Here is a 13,902-nt window from a genome sequence, read left to right on the forward strand (position 1 = left end):
GACCTCACACTCAAGGGGATAAACCTGAGGCCACAGACTTGACTCCTGTTAGGTAGAGAGGCAGTGTGACTTTGGGAGGAGACTCAGGCTTAGGAGTTGGGCAGACAGACCTTCATTTGTGTCCTAGCTCTGCCACTTGCTGACAGTATGACAGCGGATGGACAACTTTATTTCTCCAAGTCTCAGATCTCTCGTCTGGAAAATGCAAGAATACACTCATGTCTGCAGGGTTGGGTGAGAGGATTGAGTGAGAACAGGCGTGTGAAGCCCGCAGGGGCATCTGACCTGTAGGAGGAGCTCTGGAGATGGGCCCCTGTCTGCCTCCCTGGCAATGGAGGTGCTCAGGGATGGTGCATCTCAACTCTGAATCCTAAACCCCACTCTTCCATGACCCCAGACTCATTGCCTCAGGAGTAGTGATGCGCCCCTACGTGGAGGCCAACATCTCCCACAAGTCCCACACGACCATCAAATATTTCCTGAAGATGTGGAGCAGTGTCAGCGAGACCCTCATCTTCATCTTCCTCGGTGTCTCCACGGTGGCCGGCTCCCACCACTGGAACTGGACCTTTGTCATCAGCACCCTACTCTTCTGCCTCATCGCCCGAGTGTTAGGTGAGGTCGCGGGCCCAAGTCAGGGGAACTGCACTGTGTGGAGGGCCGGGGGTGGCTCCTGGCTGCTCCCAGCACAGCAGGATGGGGGCTTCCCCACGCCTGCTCTCCACAATGCTGAGGCTGTGATGGGCCCTTGAGGGGAGAGACGGCCAGGATCTCTGGGGAGACTGTCGTGGTGTGCCAGTGGAGGGGCCTCAGGAACCCTGCAGTTCTAAGCCTGTCAGTGTCTGAGGAGGGGACTAAGGCCCACAGAGCCAGGTCTGTGTCTCTGCACCATTTTGTGGCACCGGTGGCTTTAGCACTTGCCAAGCTGTGGCGGCTCCTCCAAACCTCTGCTGCCAGCCACAGGGTGCACACACAGACCCAGGCCTTGGGCCCTTGGGTTCTGCTTGTACCTTCCAGACGTATGTTACCTCAGTGACTGTGTGGCTTCTCCCCTCTGGATCTCACCTCCTCTCTGAGATTAGGCCTGAGCGTCACATTTACTTGCTGCACTGTCTTAAAACCCCTTTAATCCTGGGCCTCATCCTCCGGAGAGTCTGGTTCTATGCATTGGGGTTGAACTCTGACCTCTGCTTTTCTTTTTTTAGCCGAAGTATGGGAGATGGAACCCAGGATCTCGTGCATGCTAAAATCTCAAACACGTAGAAAAGTAGACCCCACATACCCATCATATTTAAAATATATCAGTTTGTGGCCACTCCTGTTCATCTCTTTTCCCATCCCCCTCCTGACCTTCTGCCACTGGAGGCCTCTATGATGTCTCTAAAGTACATTCAGGTTGGGGGACCCCCTTAAAGATCCATCTAGCTCTTGGATTGAGGGATTTGGAGCGCCTTGGGCCAAGGGACCCAAGAAATGAATGCGCTGGGTGGGCTTACTGGTGGAGGCTTCCTCCAGACAGAGGAAGCAGAAGCCAGGAGAGGTGGGGACAGCCTGACCCTTCTCTATCCCCTCCCTGGCAGGTGTGCTGGGCCTGACCTGGTTCATCAACAAGTTCCGCATCGTGAAGCTGACCCCCAAGGACCAATTCATCATCGCCTACGGGGGCCTGCGCGGGGCCATTGCCTTCTCCCTGGGCTACCTCCTGGACAAGAAGCACTTCCCCATGTGTGACCTGTTCCTCACGGCCATCATCACCGTCATCTTCTTCACCGTCTTTGTGCAGGTACTGGACAGGGTGGAGCAGCCCTGCCTGGGGACCCTGACTCTGCCAGTGAAAAGAGGAAGCACGTGACCTGAGAGGGGGCCACGGGTTCTAGTCCCAGCTCCACTGATAACTTGCACCAACCTTCGACAAGCCACTGCCCCTTTCTGGGCCTCAGTGTCCTCCATTGTAAAGGGAGAGTTATGATAATGAGTCATTGTAAAGTGACCAATCAGAATGTAAAGTAACCAGAATGCTGCCTCGCTTAGTTAGGAACCCAGACAGCATTAGAGAAGTGGGTTCAGTCAGCAGTCCCAGGGCGCTCATTGTAGGGCTTTAGGGAAGTGATTTAATATCTTAGGATCTTAGTTTTTGCATCTGTAAAATGCACTATAGCACAACAGGAGGAACTGGAAAGGTCAGTTCCAGAAGGCGGTCTGGAGTCAGACGAAGCTCTGCTGCCGTCAGGGTGACCCCAAGAAAGATTCTCCTCCCATCTCTGGGTCTCAGATCTCTATCTGTGAAGGGAGGGGACTGGACTAGAGGATCCTGAAGAATCCTTCCAGCCTGCTGGTCATGATTTCTGTGCATTTAAATGACCCAGGCTTAGTTGAGAGCCCACCCCCACCCCTCACCTCCCCTCAGAGGCCCCAAGGAAGCCCAGCCTGGGATGATGTAAATTGCTCCTCCTTACCTGACCTGTGACCTTGAGCAAGTGAGAAACACTGTGTGGGCCTCTGTTTCTCTACCATCCCCTCCATCTTTCCTGGACACTAATCCTGGCGAAGTCCTAGATGGGAAACTTCATTCTTCTCGGGAGAAAACAAGGTAGAGGAAACCTCCTGGGGCTGGACTTGTTTTCTGTCATTTAAAAGGAGAGGAGGCTACCTCTTTTGTCATCTTGTCCTGCTTCCATCTTCAGAAATATTTTATTACCTTGACTTTGCAGTTGTATACACTGATGGTTTACCAAGGCCACTTTCAATAAGGCAGCATTGAGGTAGGGAACCTCCCTGCCTGGATTTGAATCCAGCTTTATTACTTCTGTGAGACCTTAGAAAGTTCTTAACCTCTCCATGTATCAGTTGCCTCATCTGTAAAATGGGGACAGTGAAAGGGCCTACCTCTTAGGGCCATCATGGATGTTGTAGAGCTAATACTAGTAAAGCACAGGGGCTTTGGCACATGGCAAGTGTGCAGTTAAATCAGCTGCTGCTGCTCTTTCTAGGTCCTTGCTCGCAGGCCTGCAAGGGGGCAGAGGAGATGGTCCTCCCTGCTAGCCAGGCCTGACTTCCCTGGGGTTACAGAACACGTCTGTGGTAGAGCTCACACTTGAACCTGGGCCCTCTGAGCCCTGGCCTGGGCTAGATAACCTGTGTGTGTCACTTGGCTAGATGGACTGTGAAACCTCTGGCTGTGTCTTCAGGAAGATGTGGGCCTTAAGGACCTGCCTTTATATAAGTGCTGGCATGGAGCTTGGGAGATTGAAAACCTCAGAGCAGAGGGCACCCCAGACTCAGGGACCCTGGGGGTTGGGGGAAGTGGGTTCTATGGCCTCCCTGCCAGGGTAGCAGAACTAGAGTGCCTGACACTCACCTGCCCCCCAGGGCATGACCATTCGGCCCCTGGTAGACCTGCTGGCTGTGAAGAAAAAGCAAGAAACGAAGCGCTCCATCAACGAGGAGATCCACACGCAGGTATGGAAGATGGGCCCGGACCCTCCAATGCAGGAGGGGGCTCAGGGAGCTGGGGAGCAGCTAGGCCTTGAGCCCGTGCCCTCAGTCAGCCCTTCCTCTCTCATCCCAGTGCTGGGTGGTCCTTCAGGCTCCTGAGGTCACCAGGGTACACCATAGGGAGGTGTGGTATGAACAGCTAAGAGCCTGAGGAGGGGGCTTCATGCCACCACTGCCTCTGCAGGAGCCTGTCCCAAGTGTTGGGCACAAGTGGGTTCAGAGAAGGGGGCTCAGCCAGCCCTGCGGAGGGTCCACTGGGGTTCAGGATGAGTGGTGTATTGGCGCCACCTCCTGGCTGCTCTTGGAACTACAGGGCTGGGCTGAGCAGAGCTGCCCTGGGTTGGAAGATGGGGGGGGCCCGTGCAGAAGTCTTGGTAGGGGAGGAGCCCAGTAGCGAGGCTTGACCTGGCCCTGGGCCTGTTTCAGTTCCTGGACCACCTTCTGACAGGCATTGAAGACATCTGTGGCCACTACGGCCACCACCATTGGAAGGACAAGTAGGTGGCAGGCCTGGTGGGTAGGAGGGCGGGGAGGGGCAGGTAAGGGTCTTCCGGGGCCTGGGCATCACCGCACCCCTAGAGGCTGGCTCCATCCGTCTCCTTCCTCCTTCCACCAGGCTCAACCGGTTTAATAAGAAGTACGTGAAGAAGTGTCTGATAGCTGGCGAGCGCTCCAAGGAGCCCCAGCTCATCGCTTTCTACCACAAGATGGAGATGAAGCAGGCTATTGAGCTGGTGGAAAGTGGGGGCATGGGCAAGATCCCCTCCGCCGTCTCCACTGTTTCCATGCAGTGAGTGCTAGGGGCCAACCCGGCAGCTTCTGCAGCCACATACTGACCTCTGGGCACCCACGTGGAGCAGACCACTTTGGTGGGTGGTGTGTAGGGGTGGCAGTGAGCACAGCCCCTCTGTCATCCTATCAGGACGGGCATGAGAGCTGCAGGGCCACACTGAGTACCTGAGCCTTGGCCCACCCACCTGAGCCATCCCCAGGGGACCCTTCTGGCCCAGCCCTGCAGGCTCCAGGGTCCTAGGAATTTTCTTGGAGCCCTAATCTGTGCCTTGTTGTTCCAGGAACATCCACCCCAAGTCCCTGCCTGCTGAGCGCATCCTGCCAGCACTGTCCAAGGACAAGGAAGAGGAGATCCGCAAAATCCTGAGGAACAACTTGCAGAAGACCAGGCAGCGGGTGAGGCTGCTCCCTGCCCACTCCCCACCCCAGCAGAGGAGCCCCTCCACCCCCTTTCTGCTCCAGCCCTGCCCCACACACACCCCAAGCCACCCCGGCCCCTCCAGGCCCAGCTTCTGGACCTGACAGCAGTTCCTCCCACAGCTGCGGTCTTACAACAGACACACGCTGGTGGCTGACCCCTACGAGGAAGCCTGGAACCAGATGCTGCTCCGCAGACAGAAGGCCCGGCAACTGGAGCAGAAGGTGTGTCCGGGACTGGAGCTGGCTTCCACCTTTCTCCAGGAACCTGGCTTCTTCTCCTTCCCGCATCCCCACTACCAAGCCCTTTTGGGGACTGAGCCACTCTGAGCTGGGTTTTGACCTCCTCTGCTGTTTTCAAGGCCAAGACCCAGGGCAGGTTCCAGAAAGCTGCCTCCTCCACCTCCTCCCCACTCAGAGCAGCGAAGAGGCCAGGGCCCCCTCTTGTATCCTCTGGCAGCTGAACTAGAAGAGTCTATCCACGTGCTCTAATCCTTAATTTTCTAGTGAGAAAACTCAGGCCCGGGGGGAAAGGGACCTGTCACAAAGCAAAGCACACACGCATTCGTTCATTTGTTCAGGAAGCACTTGAGGAGCAGTTCCTAAGTGCCAGGCAGCAGAGTAGCCTGTGAATCCGCGGTGAGTCAGCTCAGTCCTTCCTTCCCTTACAGAGTTTCTCACGCAGTAACCCGTGCAGGACAGGAAGTGCAAGGGGCCCTACGCACCTTGAACAGGGAGGTGGTCAGGGCAAGCTTAGGAGTGAGAGCCAGGGGGAGGGAGTGTGGGCAGAGGAAGGTCAGGCAGAAGGAAGAAGCTGTGCATAATTCCTGACCGCAGACTGAGGGGCCTCAGCTTTCAAGGAAGCTTGTTAATTAGTAAGGGTTTGGGCTATATGCCAAGGGTTCTAAGCAAGGGAGTGACATGGAGAGGGGAGGAGGTGGCCCAGATTAGGGCGGTGGTGGGGGAAATGGAAAGGAGCGGGTAGACTCAAGGGACACTTAGGAGGTGGAAGTAGCAAGACTCAGTCACCAGTTTGAGGGGGTGCTAAGAGAAGAGGAAAGGAGTCAGGGGTCAGGTCTAGCCTTCTGATTGGGGTAGTGGGAGTGGCCGCTGAGATAGGGGACGCTGAGGGAGGAACAAGTTTTGAAGGAGCTGAGTTCAGCGTCTTGGGCTGCTTTGAGATCCCTGGGAGCTGTCCGGGGCCCAGGTGTCCTCTCCTCAATGGACTCCATGGGTCTGTACCTCAGGGGCAGGGGTGGGCTGGAGCTGGAGGCCAGGGCAGTGTCACCGTGGGAGAGGCAGGGCAGCGTGGGGTGTTCATGGCTGCCCTGGAGACAGCATAGCTTGCTGAGAGCCTCGGCCAAGCCCTGGAGAACCCCTGAGGTGCCAGCCCGGCTCCAGTGCTGGCACAGGCGGACAAAGAGCCTGATGAGGACCTGCCAGAGAGGGAGTGGGCACTGCAGCACACCAAAGGAGGGTGTAGACACCGGTCTTGGGCACTGTCCAGGAGCTGCCCATGCTCAGCCCGTCTGCTCTTTCTCTGGCAGATCAACAACTACTTGACGGTGCCAGCCCACAAGCTGGACTCGCCCACCATGTCTCGGGCCCGCATCGGCTCAGGTAAGGCAGGGCGTAGAGTGCCTGGTGAGGGACCTCAAGGCTGGGCGCTCAGTGACCCTTTCGCCTGAGGATGAGGCTCCAACAGGAACAGGCCCCAGAGAGCTAGAAGGGAGGATGCCTTCTCCCTCCCTGACCTCCTCCCAAGCCGTAAGTTTCTCCTACATCAGGTAGAGGAGGGCGTTCACCCAGTGGGGCAGAAGAGTGGTCCTGCTGTCCTCCCCAAGGACAGAGTGTTCCACGGGGGCTCTAGCTGAGGTGCCTGGCAGGGAGGCCGCTGCACCTTTGGGATTTCCAACATGAGGGGGAAACAAGGGCAGGCCTTCTCCCAGGACAGGGTGACTCAGGAGGGAGCCTGAATTCTTGGTCTGAGGAGGGACTCCTATGGGAACCCCAGGTCTGAGGAGGGGAACACGATCCTACCTTTGAGAACCCAGTCCGAGAGGAAGAGAACCTACCTGACTTCTGATGAGGGCTCATAAAGGCCCACGTGGAGTGATTTGAATGTACCAGGATTGGTACTGTCATAGGAAAGTTCTCTAGGAGTTGCTGGCATGGGCTGAGGTGGGGCGCACGCTGGGCAGGGCTCTGGGGCAAAAGCCAGCTTGTATCTTGCTCTTGATCCCCAGACCCGCTAGCCTATGAGCCAAAGGCCGACTTGCCTGTGATCACCATCGACCCAGCCTCCCCACAGTCGCCTGAGTCTGTGGACCTGGTGAACGAGGATCTGAAGGGCAAGGTCTTGGGGCTGAGCCGGGATCCAGCGAGGATGACTGAGGACGATGATGACGATGGGGGCATCGTGATGCGGACCAAGGAGCCCTCATCCCCGGGCACCGACGACGTCTTCACTCCTGCACCAAGTGACAGCCCCAGTTCCCAGAGGATACAGCGCTGCCTCAGTGACCCAGGCCCCCACCCTGAGCCTGGGGAGGGAGAGCCTTTCATCCCCAAGGGCCAGTAGCACTGGGGCCAGCGGGCAGTGCCCGTCTCACCACAGACTCTCCTACCAGAGCAGGGGCTGCTGGGGGGGCTCCCCTCGTCCTTCCCGACCTGGATTGGCCCCGCCCCTCCCCCACGCATGGCAGCTGGGCCCACAGCCCCACCGCAGCACGGCTCCCCCTGCCTCCCGGGAAGCGTCCTCCCTCCCACCAGAACTGCCTTCCCAATCCATTTGGCAGACCTGCTGGGCTGTGAGGCAAACCCTGCCCCTTCTCAGTCTAGGCTCTCCCACACCTGGACCAAGGTCTCTGAGTTTCCCAGACCCCAGAGGACCCCCTCCCATTCTGTCACCCTCCACATTCAGATCGATCTTAGTTTCTAACCAAAGAGCCTCTGGCTCGGCCTTGGTCCCTCCTGGGAAGGGAAGGACCAAGGAGTCCTTTGGCGTAGGCCAGGCCCTCCGTTAACAGGGGGAAGACTAGCGGACCAGGCATCTGACTGGGGGAGGAATTGGTGACCCATGGCAGTCCCACCCTCCCCCTGCTGGCACTGTCATCCTGGCCAGCCACCTGACCTGCCCTTACTCAGAGCTGCAGGCTGAGGGCATCTCTGAGCTTCTCTGTCTGGAGCTGGGGCCCTTTGGATGATGGTATGACTCAGCTTTCCAGACTGCTCCAGCGGGGACCACTGGGCCCTTCAGGGGCTGCTGTCAGGGGTTCCAGAAAGTGCTGCCTTTTTATCTGTTTTGTTTGTTCACACTTCCATGTATGATTCTATTTGCACAGAGGGCATTCCTGTTTTTAAAACATTTTGAAAACCTCTTTCTGAACAGAGGTCTGGCCATGATACTCCAGAGAATTACCTGTCCTCATTTGTGCCTGTCTGCCCAACACTTTATCCCAAATCAGTCCTCCATCTCCTGGGCTCTTAACCATGGCCCCAAGGTTCTGATTTCAGAAGTGACCCCCCTTCCCCAAACCCTAATCAGTTTTTCTCTAATTCACAGATGCTGGGCCTCTTGGCACCTCCTTTTTCTTGGGCCTGACTCAGTTCCTGTTGGTCTCTCTTCTTTCATCACTCCCCCTGCCCCTACTGGCTCCTGGAACCTCTCTTACAAGCACTGCACCCAGCTTTCTGTGGAGCTGAGTCCTCAGGGGAGGAGGCCTCCCCTGAGCATCTCCCACCTGCCAGGGCTGGTGGGTGGGCAGGTCCTGGGCCCCCAGAGGCCTTTGCTCACAGGCACACACTCCTACCCCCACTGCCACCATGGGCCAGGCCCAGGCCTGCTGGTGTCTGTCCTCCTCCCTAGGGTACGCCCTTCCCCAAGGTTGTGCAATAGTCAGAGTGTTCCCCTTCCCAGTGGACTGGGCAGTGGGCGCTCATCTGTCCCCCAGTCCTCTCCATGTAAGTGCTGTTTTGGGCAGGAGTCACCATGCAAGGGTGACGTTGACAACCATGTTCAAAGCCACCACAGCTACTGCTGCTCTGCCGCCTGTACAGAAGAAACCGAATCTTTTTCATATTCTAATAAATCCATGTGAATTTTTGATAGGGTCGAGGGCTGCTTCCTGGGGACCAGGGACTTTGGGGAGAAGGGTGACCCAGGGGCCTGAAGGACTTAGCTCAGTGGCTGGCACAGAGAAACACTTAGTCCACGTCAGGAGCTGGTATGGTTATTGCCATGGGCCAGGCACCAGCAAAGCACGTGAGCAAAGCACGATGTTCCTTCAGCCCCTGGGGAAGAGCAGCATTAATCAGTCACACCAGGAAAACCCTGTGTGTGTGTGAGTGACCGTGAGGGAAGAGAGGGGATGGCGAGGAGGACTTTCCTAAGTGATATTCTAGAAGAGGACTATAGAATGAGCTGAGGTTTCAGAGTTTCCAGATATTTTAATTGAGAGCTGCACCTGGGAGAACCCTGGGATCTGCGGAAGGGCTGGGAGCTGAGCCAGAGTGATAGGAGGGGAAGTGAAGATGGGACCTTGCAGCCCGCGGTCAAATTTTGGTTTGTACTAAGGGCAATGGGGAGACTCTCCCTTGTAAAGTGGGGACAACAACCCCTGGCTGAAATGTATTCGGGTGTGTAATGGGCTCAGCACAGTGTCCTGTGGGTTTAGTTCAACTGAGGTTGGATCCCTAAGGTGCATTTTCAGGAGCTGACCACCAGAGGGCAGTGGGGCCTTGGCATACACCCCAGGCACCTTTGGCACCTGGGCTGTTGAGGAGAGCAGCTCCTTTGTGCAGACCAGGACCTGTGAATGGAGCTGGTTTCACCCACAAAACCCAAAGTGGCCAATGCCAAAAAGACCATGGGGAGGGACCACACCATCCACTCCTGTATCGGTGTCCCTGCAAGAAACATGGTATGCTCAAAGGGTTACTGAAGTGCTTTCATTAAGGGGGTCTTTGCAGTGTGGGCAGGGTTAAGGGAACCTACCAGGAATGTTCACACTTCAGGAAGCCATTATGACCTAGACCTGAAGCAAACCTAGACCTGAAGGGCAAGAGGAGGGAGCTGTTCCTGTGGAAGAGGAGGCCACCCTGCTGGAGCTGCAGCCACCAGGCAGGGAGCCAGGGGATGGAGATTCTGACTTGGACCCTGCTGGTGCCTCCCTTTGGTCAAACCCACCTGAAAACCAAAAGGGAAGGCACCTGAGTGACTTCACTGAGCGCAGTCCACACAGGCCAGCTTTCCAGTAATGGAGCAAGGTGAGAGTGGGTTTAGAAGGGAGATGGGATATCCCAGCGGAGCCGTTCCTTTTGCCCCCTCCCCCACCACCCACTCTTGTCCTTCAGATGAAGAACTCACATCCCTATTGCTTAAAGGTTACAAAATTTCTGTCTGAGGTAATGAAAAGGCTTTGGAAATAGATCACGGTGATGGTTGAACAGCATCTCGAAGCTACTAAGTGCCATTGATTGTTCACTTTAAAATGGTTTGTTTTATGTTATGTGAATTTCACCTCAAGTCTTCAGAAATTAAGGGGTTAAAAAAAGCTCATCCCTAACAGGGAAACCACAGTCTCATCAACCACAATATCCTTGTCATACCCACCATGTCCTTGACATCCTTCAGTCATACTCACGTGGAGCCCAACAGTCATCATCAAGGGTCTTTGAACAAGACAGGAGAGGGGATAATGCAGAAACCTGCTTCAGCGCCCCTGCTGTATCTGGTCCCAAGGCCTGAGTTAGCAGGCATGCCTTCCTCCTTCCATCCCTTGCACATTCCTCTTACTAGCTACCGGCCTTTGGCTGATCGGGCTCTTTACCGGGTATGTGCGCGCGCACATGCGTGTGTGCGCGTCCTAAGTCTATATTCCTATGCAGTTCAGGTTCTTATTGATCTTTGGTTTGTCAGGTTGCCAAGTTTTCCACTTACAGTCATTATTGGACATGTGAGATCCGAGAGGCACCTAGGCAATCCTTCGGATTCCAGACGTGGCCTTCCTGCTCACCCTCCACTTTCTGGATCCATTGGTCTCTCTGGTACCATTAATTCCCTCTCTGCCTTCTGGTTAAGCACCATACAGAGCTCAGGATGACCAGAAAGAAGACTCTATTTCAATTTAAAGGAGCCACATCTGTGTTCCCTGGAGGAGGTATTCCTCCCTTGGGCACTAAGGACTCCAGACCCACTGAACACAAAGGTGAGGGGATGGAAGGCAAAAATTCCTCCAGGAGATTATTTGGAATAACAGTGAGAGGAGCCACCCTCATTTCCACCTCTGGGTCCCTGGGCCTCTGGATTCTGGCTGTGTGAGAGGTGGAGCCATATATCAGCCGCTTGATTTCAAACTTCTACTGCATCCTACGGGTCAATAGCCTGATCTCGCAGATTGCTGTCTTCCAGCTCCCAGCTGGTTTCTGTCTGCAGTCAGCTGCTTCTGAATGATGGGGCACATTGTACGTCTAGTGCATTGCATGGGCAAGACCATTGCTGTGCACTTTCACTATAAAATGAAGACAGGCAATGTATCGGATAGCACAGTGATGAACGAACAAGTCCAGAAGTGACGGGGCTGCCAGAAGCATTGCAGACAGGGAAAGCAAGTCCATAGCAGGAACATATAGTCATTACCATGAGGTAATAGATAACTGTCCCCTTTTTGAAGGAAGGGAACAAAGCAATCAACCTGCCAATAGGCAGCTGGCTGGTCCCCCTAAGGCTGTGCTTCTCAAGTGTTTTGTGCTCAGGATCCCTTTACACTCTTTTTTTTTTTTTTTTTTGAAGGGGGAGGTAATTGGGTTTATTTATTTATTTATAGGATCCCTTTACACTCTTGAAAAAAATATTTTTATACTTTTAAGAATTACTGAAAAATTATACTCTTAAAAATTGCAAAGTGTTTTTGTGAATGTAGGTTATATCTATTTTACTGGATTAGAAATTGAAGTTTTAAGCTATGTATGTATGTATTTAAAACTAATAAGCCCATTACAAATAATCTAAATATAATATTTTGATGAAAAATAACCTTTTCAAAACAAAAATTGTGAGAAGAGTGGCATTATTTGACATTTTTGCAAGTCTCTTTAGAGTCTAGCTTAATAAAAGACAGCTAGATTCTCGGGTCTGCCTCAGCATTCAGTATGTTGTATACACGTCGTGAAGGCTCTGAAAAATTCCACAAAGCACTCATAAAAGAATGACAATGAAAAAGGCACATACTGTCTTAGTATTAATAAAACAAGTTTGACCTCCTAGAACCCCTGAAAAAGTCTTGGGAACCAGTAGGGGTTCCTGGTTCACACTTAGAGAACCATTCCCTGGGGGAATGGTGTCATGTAGGGAACTCAGCTTTGTCTTTGCTGCTGGCAGCTCGGGCACTCAGCAGTGCCAACTCCCTGATCAGATGTGTGGAGTCTGTGTATTTGTTTGGTATGGCCGCTGTATTGGATTTACCACAAACCTAGTGGCTTAAAATCACACAAATTTATTATCTTATAGTTCGGGAGGTCAGAAGCCTGAAATGAGTCTAACTGGGCTAAACTCAAGCTGCCACAAGACTGCAGTCCTTTCTGGAGTTTCCAGAAGAGAATCCGTTTTCTTGCCTTTTCCAGCTTCTAGAGGCTGCCTGCATTCCTTGGCTTGCTCCCTCTTTCCATCTTCAAAACAGTCGTGACCAGTAGAATCTTTCTCACATCACACCAGCATGACACTAACTCTCCCTCCTGCTTTCACATTTAAAGATGCTTGTGATTACACTGGGCCCACCCAGATAATTCAGCTGATTGGCAACCTGAATTCTATCTGCTACCTTAATTTACCCTTTGCCATAAAAAATATAACATACCCACAGGTCCCAAAGATTAGGACAAAGACATCTTTGGGAGGTCATTATTCATCTACCACACTATGCACACCCCCTATCCTTGCCACACAGCCATCTGTACTTGGGCCCATTGAGCAAGAATCAGGGTTGCCAGGGAAAGAAGTTGACATCAACAGAACAGGTCATTGTGTCCACCTGATCACTGAGACCCTCCATCACAGTGGAGGCCCTTTCAGGGCGTTTGCGTGGGACAAAAATAGCTTCACCACCTGTGCCCATTTCAAGCAGTTCATCCATATAGCTTTCCCTTAGACTTCTTCATCACCAGTCTCTCAATCTTTTTATTTTCAAGTTTTATTTTCAAGTCAACTTGTTAGCCACTGCTCATGAATCAGAGTAGAACTGTACCTCCGGTCATTTCTCCTTCCTCTGAAAATGGACCATCAGTATAACGAGAAGTTCTGCCTACAGAGGATATCTCTTCATCATTGTCTTTTACAGACCCTCTGCATGTGGCTTTAATGCTACAGTTATCCATTTGTGACTGGCGCTAATACACCATGCAGATTCATTTAAAATTCATGTCTGTGCTTTTTCCTCCATGATAACTGGTCATAGCAACATTCCCAACTGTGGGCTGAGAGAGAAGCAGTGAAGCAGTAAGAGTACCTACCATGGGAATTTGAGCCACCTGTTCATGCAATTTCTTTGTGCCTTCTGGACTTGCTCAGACCTGATCTCATATATATTACTTAATAATAGAATGTTGCCATGCATGTCCAATTTTATGATTAGATGGATCAGATAATACCCAGTTCCAGTTGCATGGGTCACTTGGTGTCTCACAGTCAGGCATTCAGTCTCCACCGTGCCCAGCTGTGAGCCAGGAGCTGTTTTTAAATGGAGAATTGTTATTGGCAGAAAAGGACATGAATTAATCCAAAACCCTGAGGGTCTGTAACTGTACTGCAGCTCTCCTATTGGAGCTTGTTCATACGGCATCTTTTTCTGCCATAGTCACATCCAAATCCTAAAGCTCATGTGACAGGGCAGCTTGCTCTGCAGTCTGGATCTGCTGCAGAGTCTCATCTTGCTGCAGGCCTCACTTGAAACTTGCGGTATGATGGGGTTTTCCAGTAAGTGGGTAGAACAGCATGACCAAATGTAGTATATATGGCCTCAAAAATCCAGGGTCCCATCAAACATTTTGCCTCTTTTTTGTAGTGGGCAGTACAAGGTTCAGTAACTTGTCTCTCATTTTGGAGGAGATGTCCTGACGTGCCCCAGACTGCTGGATAGACTAGAAACTTCACTGACAAGCTATTCCCCTCAATTTTTGTGGGATTTCTCACCCTTCCGTTGG

The 13,902-nt window shown here is 53.0% G+C and overlaps 1 protein-coding gene across 1 annotated transcript in view; it reads left to right on the plus strand.

Annotated features, from left to right (window-relative positions):
• SLC9A1 (solute carrier family 9 member A1) overlaps window positions 1-8,810 on the plus strand; it is a 47,177-nt gene extending 38,367 nt beyond the window's left edge. The window contains exons 4-12 of the mRNA XM_010993754.3: window positions 398-615; window positions 1,581-1,783; window positions 3,370-3,459; window positions 3,922-3,992; window positions 4,112-4,285; window positions 4,569-4,683; window positions 4,828-4,929; window positions 6,252-6,324; window positions 6,951-8,810. Of these exons, the coding sequence (XP_010992056.1) occupies window positions 398-615; window positions 1,581-1,783; window positions 3,370-3,459; window positions 3,922-3,992; window positions 4,112-4,285; window positions 4,569-4,683; window positions 4,828-4,929; window positions 6,252-6,324; window positions 6,951-7,285 (1,381 nt within the window). The 3' untranslated portion in view covers window positions 7,286-8,810. The remainder of the gene's footprint in view (window positions 1-397; window positions 616-1,580; window positions 1,784-3,369; window positions 3,460-3,921; window positions 3,993-4,111; window positions 4,286-4,568; window positions 4,684-4,827; window positions 4,930-6,251; window positions 6,325-6,950) is intronic.
• Window positions 8,811-13,902: the final 5,092 nt, after the last annotated feature.

Source organism: Camelus dromedarius, chromosome 14, assembly GCF_036321535.1.
Source record: "Camelus dromedarius isolate mCamDro1 chromosome 14, mCamDro1.pat, whole genome shotgun sequence".
In the NCBI taxonomy this organism is placed as follows: domain Eukaryota; kingdom Metazoa; phylum Chordata; class Mammalia; order Artiodactyla; family Camelidae; genus Camelus; species Camelus dromedarius.